At 42.5% G+C, this 15,128-nt stretch overlaps 1 protein-coding gene across 1 annotated transcript in view; it reads left to right on the forward strand.

Moving 5' to 3' along the window:
• Nucleotides 1-14,808, forward strand: part of LOC116985406 (ras-related protein Rab-18-like) — a 36,175-nt gene extending 21,367 nt beyond the window's left edge. The window contains exons 5-7 of the mRNA XM_033040217.1: nt 14,174-14,246; nt 14,359-14,477; nt 14,803-14,808. Coding sequence (XP_032896108.1) covers nt 14,174-14,246; nt 14,359-14,477; nt 14,803-14,808 — 198 coding nt within the window. The remainder of the gene's footprint in view (nt 1-14,173; nt 14,247-14,358; nt 14,478-14,802) is intronic.
• The last annotated feature ends 320 nt before the right edge of the window (nt 14,809-15,128 follow it).

Here is a 15,128-nt window from a genome sequence, read left to right on the forward strand (position 1 = left end):
AGTCCATCGATACTGTTGCTTCCTCAGTGTGTCTGGGTTTTCCCACTCGAATGCAAAGAGGTCTCTACTTTCTTCAGCCAGGGGGCAGCTCCAAAAGGCGTCTTTCAGATCTACCACACTGAACCACCTGTGGTTAGGGGGTATACGTCCCATTATGGTATAAGGATTTGGGACTACCGGGTGTCGAGCCCTAACTACCCTATTCAATTCTCTTAGGTCCTGGACCAGTCGGAACGTTCCGTCAGTCTTTCTTACAGGGAGTATTGGCGTGTTGTAGGGGGACATACAACTCTCCAATACTCCATCCTTCAGTAAGTTTTCTATAATTGGCTGCAGCCCTTTCCTTCCTTCCATTGAAATCGGATACTGTCTTACTTGCACTACTTCACTTCCTTCTCGCAAGGCTATCCTCAGAGGTGGTATTCTTAGCCCTCCCCTATTTCCCTCTCTTGCCCACACCTGTGAGACTATTCTTTCTTCATCTTCGGTCGTCAATTTATATAGTTGTACTATAATCTGTCCACCTACGGGAGCTGTGCCCATTCCTAATTGAACTTGTAAGTCCCTTCCCATCAGATTTATTCCTGCCTGGGGCACCAGGATTAAGTCTTCCATGGCCTCTCGATTTTCATATCTTACCATTACTCCTTCTATCTCGGGAGCTTTCATTACCTTTCCCCCTACTCCAGAGATTTTGACTTGCCTTTCCCCTAATCCCATTCCCTCCGGTATCCTGGTTACACTTGATCTTTCCGCCCCTGAGTCTACCATAAATACCGTGTCTTCTCCTTGGGGTCCTAATTTTAAGTTTACCAAGGGTTCCCGTGTACGTCCTACACACCCCAAGGAGGGGAACCCCTGACCCCCCTATTCCTCCATCAGTGTGTACGATTGTACTTCATGCCTTATCTTTGGACATTCTCTTTTAAAGTGTCCTTCTTTGTGACAATAATAACACCGGGATGGCCCGGTGCGCCATCCCCCTGATCCTTGTTCTTTATTTCCCGGGGGACCCCAACCTTGGTCCCTCCATTCACCCCTTCCTCTTCCTCGTCCTCTACCTCTACCTCGTTCTTGGTCACCATAAGTGCCCAGCCTTCTGTCACCTTTGTTGTTCTTTTCTACTACCTGCTGCACTGCTTGTAACATCATTTTTGCTTTTCCTTTCTGTCGTTCCTCATCTCGTCGTACGTATACCTTCTGAGCATCTGTTAACAATTGGTTCAATGGCTTTTCATTCCAGTCGTCCAATTTCTCCAATTTCTTTCTGATATCTGGCCATGACTTGGTTACAAAATTAGCCCTTAACAACTGCTGCCCTGCTCCTGAATCAGGTTCTATCCCAGAATACTGCTGCATATTTTTCCGCAATCTCTGTAAGAACGCTGTCGGGGCCTCATCTTTCTGTTGGCTGCTCTCAAAGGCTCGTTCGAAGTTCTGTCCCTTCGGAACAGCCTCTCTAATGCCTTTAATTATGATTTCTCTAAGATCCCTCATACTCTTCCTCCCTTCCTCTGTTAGGTTGTTCCAAGTGGGTGTTGTGATAGGATATTTCGCCTCCCCTCCAACCGCATCTGCATTACCCCCGCCCACCAGATTCCTTTCCCATATTTTCATCCCCGCCTGTCTTATCATCTGCTTTTCTTCTGATGTAAATAAATTTCCGATGATCGACATTATTTCTTCCCAGGTGTATATATTTGGTCCTAAAAACAAATCCAACTGTTCGGCCAATCCCAAGGGATCCTCCAATAGACTTTTCATTTCTTTTTTAAAGCTCCGCACCTCCGAACTTGTGAGGGGCACATTCACATATCCCAGTCCGCCCACATTCCCTCCTAAAGGAACTTCTCTAAGGGGTTTCATCTGGTATGTCCTCCTTGATACTTGTTTTGGCACCAAGGTTTTTGATCTGGTCACTCGATAATTGTCAGAAAGAGGAGCGTCCTCACTCGGGCCCTGGTAGGATGCAGGGTTCGATTCCCCCTACCCTGCATTCTCCTCAATGCCCCCGTCCCCCTCCTCTTCTTTGAAAGTTTGGGGTCCCTGGTTCTCGCCCTCCCTCACGGGAGGAGCAGATGCCCTGACCACGGGGGTTCCTTGGGTTGGTACGGAGGACGGGATGATTTGCACAGGCAGCCCCTGCGCCAATGGTGGTTGCTGCTGTGGGTCCATATATGGGGGGGGTAGGCGCCATAGGTGACCGTCATCAGGATGACCATGGTGAGGTTCATCCTTCTTTTCTTCCGTTTTTAGTGGGTACATCCCATTGTAGGGTATCCAACACTGGGCGTAATCTATTTCTATCTGATTTATCGGTTCTTTCTCATTTACGAATATTTTCAAGGCCTGTTTTACCCAATCCTCATTGGATCCCAATCTTGGCCACCACACTGAACTCCCTTTTATGGGTTCCTTTGGCCATTCAAAGTAACAATACTTTATCATGACTTTCTTACTTTTACCCTGAGTCCCCCCATCACCCCATCCGTGCAACATCCGCCCCAATGGACTATTAGGCGGAATGTGCGGCTCTTCACCAGTTTGAGCCTTTTTCCCCGGGCCCTTACTTTGCCCGTTCCGGTTACCCATCCCTGTCAGACCTTTTCCCGTCCAACAGAACCCAATCGCCCGAGTAATACTTAATAGTCAATATTCTTACCCGAGTCCTGTGCACAGAAATTACTCGATTGCTTGATCCCTTTCACCGGATTCCCTCTTGTTTCCAGAGTCTCTTGTCCGAATATCACTCGCTCAAACCACTGACGGCAAGCAAGGAGATCAGAGACTGCTGAATCAGCAGGGTGCACCTTCCCTTCCTTTCGTGCCTCCGTCAAGTGGCCGGAGTGGCGATCCCGGACGAGCCCCCAACTTGTGAGATATATTGTTTGTGCTCACAATCACTACTCAGAGACTAAATCGTGGAAACAAGAAATGCTTTATTTGCGAGTCTGCAGAATCGGGTGCCTCTCCAAGTTGAGACACACCGAGCAAAGGAAAAACGTCTTGTTTTATACAATTCAGTATACAGTCTTTATTGATCGGACGCCTCCCCTTCTGACCCCTTCCAATCAGGGTACCGAGGTTCACAATCTTCCAACCCTCTCCTCCGTGCGTCATCAATCATTCCCTCTCCTCCCACATCATACATCGCATGTACATTTAAATTAGGTTCTTTGTCATGAGGGGCGTAAAGTTAATATTCATTTAACTTATTAAGCATGCGCAGTATCTGTGCCCTAACCTAATTAATTGCCTTTGACCTAAAGAATAGCTTCTGCGTTGTCAGCTACATTCCTTACCTCATCTTGTTATGGGACAATGTTATCAACAGCTCTGAAGGTCTGACTGTTTGTTCGAATCACAAGGTTGGTGTTTCCAGTTACTCAGCCCATCACAAGGTCGGTGACTACAACCGTTCGGCCCCTCACAATGGTGGTTTAATCATCTTATCCCTCACAGTAGCAAGGTGAAAAGTAAAAGTGGCAGGCCGGCAAATCCAGGGCAAAAATCAAAAAGGGCCACTTTTCAGAATAATAGTATAAGGGGTAAGAGTGTTGTAAAAACAAGCCTGAAGGCTTTGTGTCTCAATGCAAGGAGCATTCGTAATAAGGTGGATGAGTTGAATGTGCAGATAGCTATTAATGACTATGATATAGTTGGGATCACGGAGACATGGCTCCAGGGTGACCAAGGCTGGGAGCTGAACATCCAGGGATATTCAATATTCAGGAGGGATAGACAGAAAGGGAAAGGAGGTGGGGTAGCATTGCTGGTTAGAGAGCAGATTAACACAATAGAAAGGAAGGACATTAGCTTTGAGGATGTGGAATCGATATGGGTAGAGCTGCAAAACACTAAGGGGCAGAAAACGCTAGTGGGAGTTGTGTACAGGCCACCTAACAGTAGTAGTGGAGTTGGGGATGGCATCAAACAGGAAATTAGAAATGCGTGCAACAAAGGTAAAACAGTTATAATGGGTGACTTCAATCTACATATAGATTGGGTGAATCAAATTGGCAAGGGTGCTGAGGAAGAGGATTTCTTGGAATGTATGCGGGATAGTTTTCTAAACCAACATGTAGAGGAACAAACGAGAGAGCAGGCTATTCTAGACTGGGTATTGAGTAATGAGGAAGGGTTAGTTAACAGTCTTGTTGTACGTGCCCCCTTGGGCAAGAGTGACCATAATATGGTTGAGTTCTTCATTAGGATGGAGAGTGACATCGTTAATTCAGAAACAAGGGTCTGAACTTAAAGAAAGGTAACTGGCAATTGATTCTTAATGGGTTGACGGTGGATATGCAATGGAAGGCATTTAAAGACTGCATGGATGAACTACAACAACTGTTCATCCCAGTTTAGCAAAAAAATAAATCAGGGAAGGTAGTGCATCCGTGGATAACAAGGGAAATCAGTGATAGTATCAAAACAAAAGATGAAGCGTACAAATTAGCTAGAAAAAGCAGCCTACCAGAGGACTGGGAGAATTCAGAGACCACCAGAGGAGGACAAAGGGCTTAATTAGGAAAGGGAAAATATATTATGGAAGAAAACTGGCAGGGAACATAAAAACTGACTGCAAAAGCTTTTATAGACATGTGAAGAGAAAAAGATTAGTTAAAACAAATGTAGGTCCCTTGCAGTCAGAAACGGGTGAATTGATCATGGGGAACAAGGACATGGCAGACCAATTGAATAACTACTTTGGTTCTGTCTTCACTAAGGAAGACATAAATAATCTGCCGGAAATAGCAGGGGACCGGGGGTCAAATGAGATGGGGGAACTGAGTGAAATCCAGGTTAGCCGGGAAGTGGTGTTAGGTAAATTGAATGGATTAAAGGCCGATAAATCCCCAGGGCCAGACAGGCTGCATCCCAGAGTACTTAAGGAAGTAGCCCCAGAAATAGTGGATTCATTAGTGATAATTTTTCAAAACTCTTTAGATTCTGGAGTAGTTCCTGAGGATTGGAGGGTAGCTAATGTAACCCCACTTTTTAAAAAGGGAGGGAGAGAGAAAACGGGGAATTACAGACCAGTTAGTCTAATGTCGGTAGTGGGGAAACGGCTAGAATCAGTTATTAAAGATGGGATAGCAGCACATTTGGAAAGTGGTGAAATCATTGGACAAAGTCAGCATGGATTTATGAAAGGTAAATCATGTCTGACGAATCTTATAGAATTTTTCGAGGATGTAACTAGTAGAGTGGATAAGGGAGAACCCCAGTGGATGTGTTATATCTGGACTTTCAGAAGGCATTCGACAAGGTCCCACATAAGAGATTAGTATACAAACTTAAAGCACACGGTATTGGGGGTTCAGTATTGATGTGGATAGAGAACTGGTTGGCAGACAGGAAGCAAAGAGTAGGAGTGAACGGGTCCTTTTCAGAATGGCAGGCAGTGACTAGTGGGGTACCGCAAGGCTCCAGCTATTTACAATATATATTAATGACTTGGACGAGGGAATTGAATGCAACATCTCCACGTTTGCGGATGACACGAAGCTGGGGGGCAGTGTTAGCTGTGAGGAGGATGCTAGGAGGCTGCAAGGTGACTTGCATAGGTTGGGTGAGTGGGCAAATGCGTGGCAGATGCAGTATAATGTGGATAAATGTGAGGTTATCCACTTTGGTGGCAAAAACAGGAAAGTAGATGATTATCTGAATGGTGGCCGATTAGGAAAGGGGGAGATGCAACGAGACCTGGGTGGCATGGTATACCAGTCATTAAAAGTAGGCATGCAGGTGCAGCAGGCAGTGAAGAAGGCGAATGGTATGTTAGCATTCATAGCAAAAGGATTTGAGTATTGGAGCAGGGAGGTTCTATTGCAGTTGTACAGGGTCTTGGTGAGACCACACCTGGAGTATTGCATACAGTTTTGGTCTCCTAATCTGAGGAAAGACATTCTTGCCATAGAGGGAGTACAGAGAAGGTTCACCAGACTGATTCCTGGGATATCAGGACTTTCATATGAAGAAAGACTGGATAGACTCGGTTTGTACTCGCTAGAATTTAGAAGATTGAGGGGAGATCTTATAGAAACTTACAAAATTCTTAAGGGGTTGGACAGGCTAGATGCAGGAAGATTGTTCCCGATGTTGGGGAAGTCCAGAACAAGGGGTCACAGTTTAAGGATAAGTGGGAAATCTTTTAGGACCGAGATGAGGAAAACTTTTTTCACACAGAGAGTGGTGAATCTCTGGAATTCTCTGCCGCAGAAGGTAGTTGAGGCCAGTTCATTGGCTATATTTAAGAGGGAGTTAGATGTGGCCCTTGTGGCTAAAGGGATCAGGGGGTATGGAGAGAAGGCAGGAGCAGGATACTGAGTTGGATGATCAGCCATGATCATATTGAATGGCGGTGCAGGCTCGAAGGGCCGAATGGCCTACTCCTGCACCTATTTTCTATGTTTCTATGTTTCTATCCCTCAACTCCATCCAGGGATCCCGACAGTCCTTTCAAGTTAGATAGAGGTTCAAATGTACATCCTGTACATTGGCAAGGCCGAATGTGACCATTTCGCTGAGCTTGGTCCACCTATGCCTACGGCAAGGGTTCCCAACATTTTTTGTCACGTTTACCCCTGGCAACTTTAATAGCACATAACAATTTTATTTCATTTATTTATGAACAACTAATGATGAACAGATACCAGTATACCAGAACCAAACCCAGTCAGTCAATGAGAAAAAATATGTACAAATCCAGAATCAACAAATTTACCCCCTGGGTAGCCAAAGTTTACCCCTTGGTTGGGAACCCTTGGCCTATGAGATCTCCCAGTTGGCAACCATTTCAACTCCCCTTCCCATTACATAGAAACATAGAAACATAGAAACATAGAAATTAGGTGCAGGAGTAGGCCATTCGGCCCTTCGAGCCTGCACCGCCATTCAATATGATCATGGCTGATCATCCAACTCAGTATCCCGTACCTGCCTTCTCTCCATACCCTCTGATCCCCTTAGCCACAAGGGCCACATCTAACTCCCTCTTAAATATGGCCTACTCCTGCACCTAATTTCTATGTTTCTATGTTTCTATGTTAAGCTGGCTGGATAGCACTGTACCTGTGAATACACGTAATTATAAACTAAACTAAACTGTAAAAAGTCTGAATCAATCTATGACCTAATGTTTCTAAACATTTATTATTCACTAGACCAAGTGGGACCCGTTGTGAGGGAGGGGGGGGGGGGGGGGACTTTCGGCGTCACACACACTAACCACCTCCCCCTTGATATTATATTACTACTATTCATTCGCTCCTTTTACCCAATTCCCCGCCCTATCCACTCACGCATAACCCCCAATTGCACAGGCGCGGCTAGAGGGTAGCGGGGGGGGGGGGTTAGAGAGGGTGAGGGGGAAGAGAGGGGGGATGGGTGTAGAGAGGGAGAGGGAGTGATTGAGGTGTGGGGGGGGGGGGCGGGTGGCGCGCGACGTCACAGGGATGTCTGTTATTTGAGATTTGTGAACATTTTCATAAATAACTCGAGAAATAATGTATGAAATTTTCAGATAACATGATTTTTGACATCATGGCGTAAATCTCTATCGAAATATGTAAAAATGTCACCGTTACCGCGTCGTGTTTTCGAGGAGATGTAAAACGCACACGAACATCACACAAATAAATACCCATCCAAGATCAGACTTTTATAAGTATAGAGATTGTATCATTGAGGCAAAACACTTGCCTTTCCCATTCCATTGATCTACACTGATGGGGCAGGAGAGGTTGTTACTTGATTTCTCAGTGACCCAACATGTCTTCACTGTCTCTTTACCTTTAACATGGTTCAATTTTTTCATTTTTTTTTCCTTCTTCTAACAATACAATTCCCCCCCCCCCCCCCCCATTTCCATCAGAATGAGTAAACCAATGTTCTCAGCTCTAGCCGTGAACATTCAATACAAGGTTTCAAGGTCAGTTTATTGTCACATGTACCAATTAAGGTACAGTGAAATTTGAATTACCTTTCAGCCATACTTTTTTTAAAAAGCACCAAGACACACAACTACGTAAAAGTTAACATAAACATCCACCACAGTGGATTTCCCATGTACATGAATAACATTGCAAAATCAAATATGAAAAAGAGCAGGAAATTGGGAATGGTTATAAAACAGAAGATAGAACGTTCTCTTTTCCACAGTTTTACTTTTGTGATTTATCGCTAACTTTTTCTTTTGGACTTTGTTTTAATTGAAATCAACTGGAATGAAAGGGAGGCTCAAAAGTGAGACTGAGGTGACAATTTATTTTGATTTCTAAGTATTGAGGATACATAAATGGAAATTGCGAATCTATGAATCCTAATTAAATTATTTATTTGACACATGTCAAAAAAAGAAGAGAAGAGAATCTTGATTGGCACTAGATTCACAGCAGACACTTGTTGATTGCCGTCTGTGACACTCTATGGCACCAAATGAACGATGCCTGAGCAGGGATGATTTAAGAGGAACATAGCATTCAATTTTAAACTGCATCCAAATTAGAATCTAGCATAAACCCAGATGGGGCTGCGGCAGAACTATTGTTGGGATCTCCTTTGTTGTTTTTTGCTGTGCAGAAACGAAAAATGAGATCTCAAAGGACAAGGACAAAGGACATTTATAGTGAAATTTGAGTTGCCATTTGCAGCACACCAATAAAAATAAGACACAACATTAAAGAAGAATTTAACACCAAACATAAAAACATCCCCCCACAATGGTTCCCACTGTGAGGGAAGGCACAAAGACCAGTCCTCTTCACCTTGTTCACCAATGGTCGGGCCTATTAAGGCCTCCACATTCGCCGCAACAGTGGCCGATGTATTCAGGCCCTCTCGCTGGATGATGGAGCTCTGGCGTCGGGAGAACACTCAGCGGCTTGCAGCGTCTGGAACGGCCGCTTCCTACCCGAGACCGCAGCTCCCAAAGTCCACAGGCCATGCTGGTCGGAGCTCCGACACTGGCGATCTTGGCGAGAGATCCCAGGCTCCGCGGTGTTTAAAAGTCAGCGCTGCCCCGCAGCTGGACGCTCCGCAACGACAGCTCCGCGATGTTAGAGTCGGTGGTCTCAGCACTCCGGAGCTTACCACACGGCGACCAGGGTAAGTCATCGCCCGCTCCGCGCTGGTACTACAGTGCTGCGCTGCTGCCGAAGCTGAGGTACTGGCCGGTCCCAGCAGGAAAAAGCCGCTCCAGACCCGGTGGTAGGCCGCGAGGAAGGGGCGAATATGTTGCTCGGAGGGAAACCGTATCACCAAACAGGTAGGGACGGAGAAAAAAGTTTCCCCCTTCTCCCCCTCCACCCCCCACATAAAAAGGACTAGAAAACCTCCAACACAACACTTTTTAACGTACTAAACATTTTTTAAAGGGTGAAAGGACAGACAGCTGCAGGCTGGGCAGCCATATACGACGACGCCTCTGAAATGTGTAAGTAAACACATATGAATATTTTATTTTGTCCCAGTTAAGCAGTGTAGATACATTGGTACACAAAATTGCTGGAGAAACTCAGCGGATGCAGCAGCATCTATGGAGCGAAGAAAATAGGCGACGTTTCGGGCCGAAACCCTTCTTCAGACATAGATACATTGGTGCTAGGGCAATAGTCTGTATTGGATGCCTTTTGAATTATTGGGATAAACTTGAGAACAATTTATTTTAGCAAAGAAGATTTGCCCAAAGTTTGGAATCCAATTATAAAAATGTGTCAAAAGCCTGTAATTGTATGAATTACTTTGTAAATGCCTAACAAATTTACTTTTAAAATAACATACTCATTCCACTCTTTTAAAGGCAGTGCCACTTCATAACAATACTTAATGCAAAATAAAATGTGCTCACATTTTTCCATGCAGACTCTGCACATATCTTTACGCATGCCTTTAAACCTTGCTCCCTTCTATGACATTCATATACCCAGATAAATAGGAAAGTTAGGGCTATCAAGCAAATCATAATAGCAAGATAAATATTATTTTTGTCCATATGTGGATCTGCAATAGAATTTGTTTTTAGTTCATCTTTACACAAATATTTATCTTCTTTGACTGTTGCTAAATATGGGTGAGGTTTCTAAATTCCACTTCAATTTTAAGGACTGGTTAGAATTATGGGCATATGTAATTACTTAACTGTAATGATTTCCCTGCTACTAAGACAGTCTTAATGTTTATAAATCTTTCATATTCTGGAACCATGTGGATTACTGTCAGGAATCTCCTGCTCTCTGAATTGTAGGGTGTCCAGAGACTTTATTCCTACCCATCATTTCTTGGGTTTAAAAGCTTTTCAATCTTGCAAGTAAAATTCATGGTTTAACTCAGCTACACATTTTATTCCAGACATTTTGGATAAACATCTGGATCATTTTCTTAGCTTTCCATTATACTTTTACTCCAGCATTTTGCATCATCTATCTATCTATATATGACCAAAACTCTCATCTTGTTTGTTTGGATGTGTGCGTGTGAGTGAGATCCTGATATTACGCCAAAATGGTACACGATAGTGCTACAATTTTTCCACCACCTTACTCACAATTGTCCTGTGGTGCGTTTACAACAAGTTTTGTTGAGATTGATGCTATATTTTACAAGTTATTCACATTTTTAATTTTACAAAATCCAGCTTGAGAAAGAATGACTTGAGCACTGCAGTGGCAGTTACAGCTATGACGTCACAATGGAATCTCATTTACATAAACTGCCTGTGAACAGTGCTCCACCCGACAATGACATCACAATGAGATCTAATTTACATAAACTGCCCATCAACAGTGTTCCACCCAGTGCAATGAGAGATTTGTTACATTGTTGTAAGGAGAGTGAGGGAGGGGAGGAGGAGAAATTTAATTTAAATATTGTGTTTAGTGGGGGAGTGCGATAGGGGAGAGGTGAGGAGTGGGGGAGAGCAAAGAGAAGGGGGGAAATGAAGAGGAGGCGGAGAGGGTGTTGGGGGATGAGGGGAAATGAGCCGCGCCTGCGCGATTGGGGGTTAGGGGGGGAGTGGTGGAAAACTGCGTATGGGGAACTGGTTGCGTTGGGGGAACGGGTGAGTGGTGGGATATTGCGTTAGGGGAATGTGGCTCAACGGATCCCACTTGGTCTAGTATAAATTACTAAAACTTTCATCTTGTCTATGAGCGTGTTTGTGCACGTGCTTTTCATGCCCTGAATTACGCCAATTGTCTTGTGGTGTGTTTTTATCAAGTTTCGTTCAGATTTATGTTATATTTTACAAGTTATTCACATTTTTAACTTTACAAACTCCCACTTTCTTCCAATCTGCACTGGCAGTTACTAGCAATGACGTCACAATGGGATTGTAGCCCTACCTGCCACAATGTTGCAATCCCCGGACACTGAGTCCTTGGCTGCAAATGTCCTTCAGGGAAAGAATCTGCCAGCCTAACCGAGAACATATGTGATTGCAAAGCCACAGCAACATGGTTGACTTTTAATTGTTCTCTAAATTGAAAGTTTAATGATTAGATTTGGATAACAAAAGATGGCCATGTCGGTGGCACCTACATCACATTAAAGAATAAAAAAATGTTAGTGCAATTGCATTTTTATTAAAGTTTAAAATGAGGAAGGGTAAAAAATTGTGCCATCCTGCACAGTTGGGGGCTATGGGTGAGTGGGGGAATATTGCGTTGGGAAAACGGGTTGCGTCGGGGAACGGGTGAGCGGTGGAATCTTGCGTTGGGGAACGGGTTGCGTAGAGGAACCAGGCCTACTGTGGGGGGATATGGGTGAGTGGTCTAATATTGCATTTGGGTAACGGGTTGTGTTGGGGGACCAGGCCTTCCATGTGACAGGGTACCAACGGGTCCCACTTGGTCTAGTACTTTTTAAAATTTAGTTTAGTTCAGAGATACAGGGCGGAAACAGGCCCTTCGGCCCACCGAGACCACGCCGACCAGCACATTGACACTAGTCCTACACACATTAGGGATAATTTTCACTTATACCAAGCCATTAACCTACATACCTGAACGTCTTCGGAGTGTGGGAAGAAACCAAAGAGCTCTGAGAAAACCCATGCAGGTCACGGGGAGAACGTACAAACTCCATACAGCCAACACCCGTGGTCATGATCGAACCCGGGTGACTGGCACAGCAAACGCCGTAAAGCAGCAACTCGACCACTGTGCTGTCAATGTTATCTTGACTCATTTAGTCAAAATCGGGTTGGAACTCCTAACAGGGCATATTTGTAATTAGCTACTGGCTACTTGGGTGAGTTTAATTTTAAGGAATGGAGAAAGAATTTTTGATATTTATTGGGCAACATTTTATCCACAATATCCAATAATTTTGATTGTTGCTATACTTTGGCCATAGGGGGGCGCTTGCAGCCAAGATTTGATATTATTTGCTCCTGTGACTGATCTGAAATCCTCGTACTGTTATTGCTGCGATCAGTGGAAAACATTGGATACTAAGATAATTGCTTTTATACATGTGAGAAAGTCATCAGTTTGTGAAGCTTATACAATTAGTTTATTTTATGACAGTTTGGTACTTAATCTAATATTGCTTATCAGAATTTTCCATATTGTGATTCTTCCCCACATAAACCAACCACACTCTAAATATAGGAATGATATCGCTAAACTGTTTATCAAAATGAATGTTTTAACATTATGGTCTCTTTCAGGCACTTGTAAGTAGTTTCCAAATAATGTGCCAGTTATATCATGTAAACATGTAAAATTAAGTTTTACATTTACTGAATGAATCTGGTTGAGTGTACAAACTTCTTAAATTTAGCAAATAATGCTTTCATGTAATGAGATCATTAATTAATTTTAAAGAATAAATCAAAACATTAAATGAAGCATGCCTTATAATAATGAATAATGTTGTTAAGACCTATAAGAGCAACTATTCTCATAATGCATAATTGCCTCATTTTGATTTTTTAATTTTTAATTTTAAATTTACCATTTTTAAAATGGACGTTTAAAATGCTTTTGCAATGGAAACACCATTTATCTTTAGTTTACTGGCTAAATCTCTCTTTCAATGCAAATGTGTTAAGTAATTAAAGATTAGGTGGATACACAAGAAACTCCAGATGCTGGAATCTTGAGCAAAATGTAAAGTGCTGGAGGAACTCAGCGGGTCAGGCAGCATCTGAGGAGGGAATGGATAGATGACCTTTCAGGTCAGGTCCCTTTGTCAGACTGATTGGAGTAGGAGGCAAAAGGTTTGAAAAGAAAGATGGGGGCAGGACAAAGTCTGGTGCATATAGAGAAGTGGATTCATTAGCAGATGTGTGGAGTTAGTGACAAAGACCAGAGGTGAAAAGCCAAAGGAGCGTCAAATAAGAAGAGAAAAGATTAGTTAGTTGTTCAAAAGAACCCAGGCGTGCTGCTTGCACACGTCACCAAAGGCCAACATGCCAATGCAGCAAGTAATTAAGAGTTTGATTACAGGAATAAAAAAGACATTCTGCATTGTAAAGGGCCTTGGTAAGACCTCATCTGGAGTATTAAATAACATTTGGAGTCCTTACCTAAGAAAAAATGTACTTGCCCGAAAGGGAGTACAGCAAACATTCACATGCCTTTAGAGGAGATATTGAATGGCTTACACTATATTCACTATAGTTCAGAAGAATGAGAGATCTCACTGAAACTTTTTTTCAAATACATTTATGAAGGGAGTAACAGGCGAAATACAGGAACGATGCTTTCCTCAGCTAAGAAATCTAGGACTGTGAGAACAATTTGGGAATAGGATGTTGGTTATTTAGTATTGAGAAGAGATATTGAGGGTGGTGAACCTTTGAGGCTGTGCATGTCCAGTTCTTCATGTAAAACACCGATCATTAGATTTTTGAACATTTAAGGGAATCAAGAGATTGGGGATAGTGCTAGAAATTGGTGCTGAGTTAGAAAATCATCTGTGGTCTAAAGTGAATCTGTGATCTGAAGTAAAATATTTTCCTTCTGCATTGAAAGAAAATTAAAAATGGCTAAAACTTTATTGTCATTCTTACATTACTTACATTTCTTACAAAACTTTATTGTCACCATTCCATACTAATATTGTAAATCATGAAAAATTACAGATAGTCAAACAATAAATACAATTACTCTTCCTGTACACTCATTCAAATTGCCTCTGAATAAATGTCAGTGTTTATTGCTTTCAGGATACTGCTGGACAGGAGCGATTCAGGACCTTGACACTCAGTTATTATCGTGGAGCGCAAGGTGTTATCCTGGGTAAAATTATTTGTACTATCTAAAATTCAATCCATGCACTCCATCTTGTAATTTTTTTTTTGTCTTCAGTGGTAAATTAACAGCATTTGTAAGTTTTTTTTTTTCATTTCAGTGTATGATGTGACCCAAAGAGAGACCTTTATAAGACTAGAAAATTGGTTGAGTGAACTAGAGACCTATTGCACAAGGAATGATATTGTGAAGATGTTAGTTGGAAACAAAATTAATAAAGTAAGTGCTATAATGAAGTTGTGTGCTTATTGTAATTTTCCATTAATAACCTGTATGTTAATAATGGGCTTATCACACTAACAGCAATGAATAGAGCCTGGATGTTTAGGCATAAAAAAACTTTGAAATAGGCAGGCAAAAAGGCATAATAACATTTCAAAAAAGGCAGGAAAAGTCATTTTATTGACAAAAAAGGCATTTATTTCCACCACCAAAATATAGTCAAAAATGATAATATAAAGGTATACTACATTAAATGACCAACGTTGCCTGGTTGCACATAATTACTAGCATTTTTTTCAAATTATCTGGTGTTATGCTTCAGTTGTGAAAAACTTCCTTCTACCTCAACTGAGGTCAGGGGTGCATACCCGAAATAAGCTACAGACTCTATATTCATGTCGATATCTTGTACATTACAACTACCTTTGAGAACTTCAGCTATGTTTTCTATTTCTACAAGATCTTTGTCAGCTAAAATCACTCTCTCACTCATTTCATTGGACGCAGAAAAAGCGTTTGATCAAGTAGCATGGGATTATATGATTAAAGTATTGCAAAAATTTCAAATGGGAGAGAACTTCATCGCATGGATAAAATTATTATATAACAAACCCACGGCTAGAATATTAACTAATAATATACTATCTA

Source organism: Amblyraja radiata, chromosome 2 (genome assembly GCF_010909765.2).
Source record: "Amblyraja radiata isolate CabotCenter1 chromosome 2, sAmbRad1.1.pri, whole genome shotgun sequence".
Lineage (NCBI taxonomy): Eukaryota > Metazoa > Chordata > Chondrichthyes > Rajiformes > Rajidae > Amblyraja > Amblyraja radiata.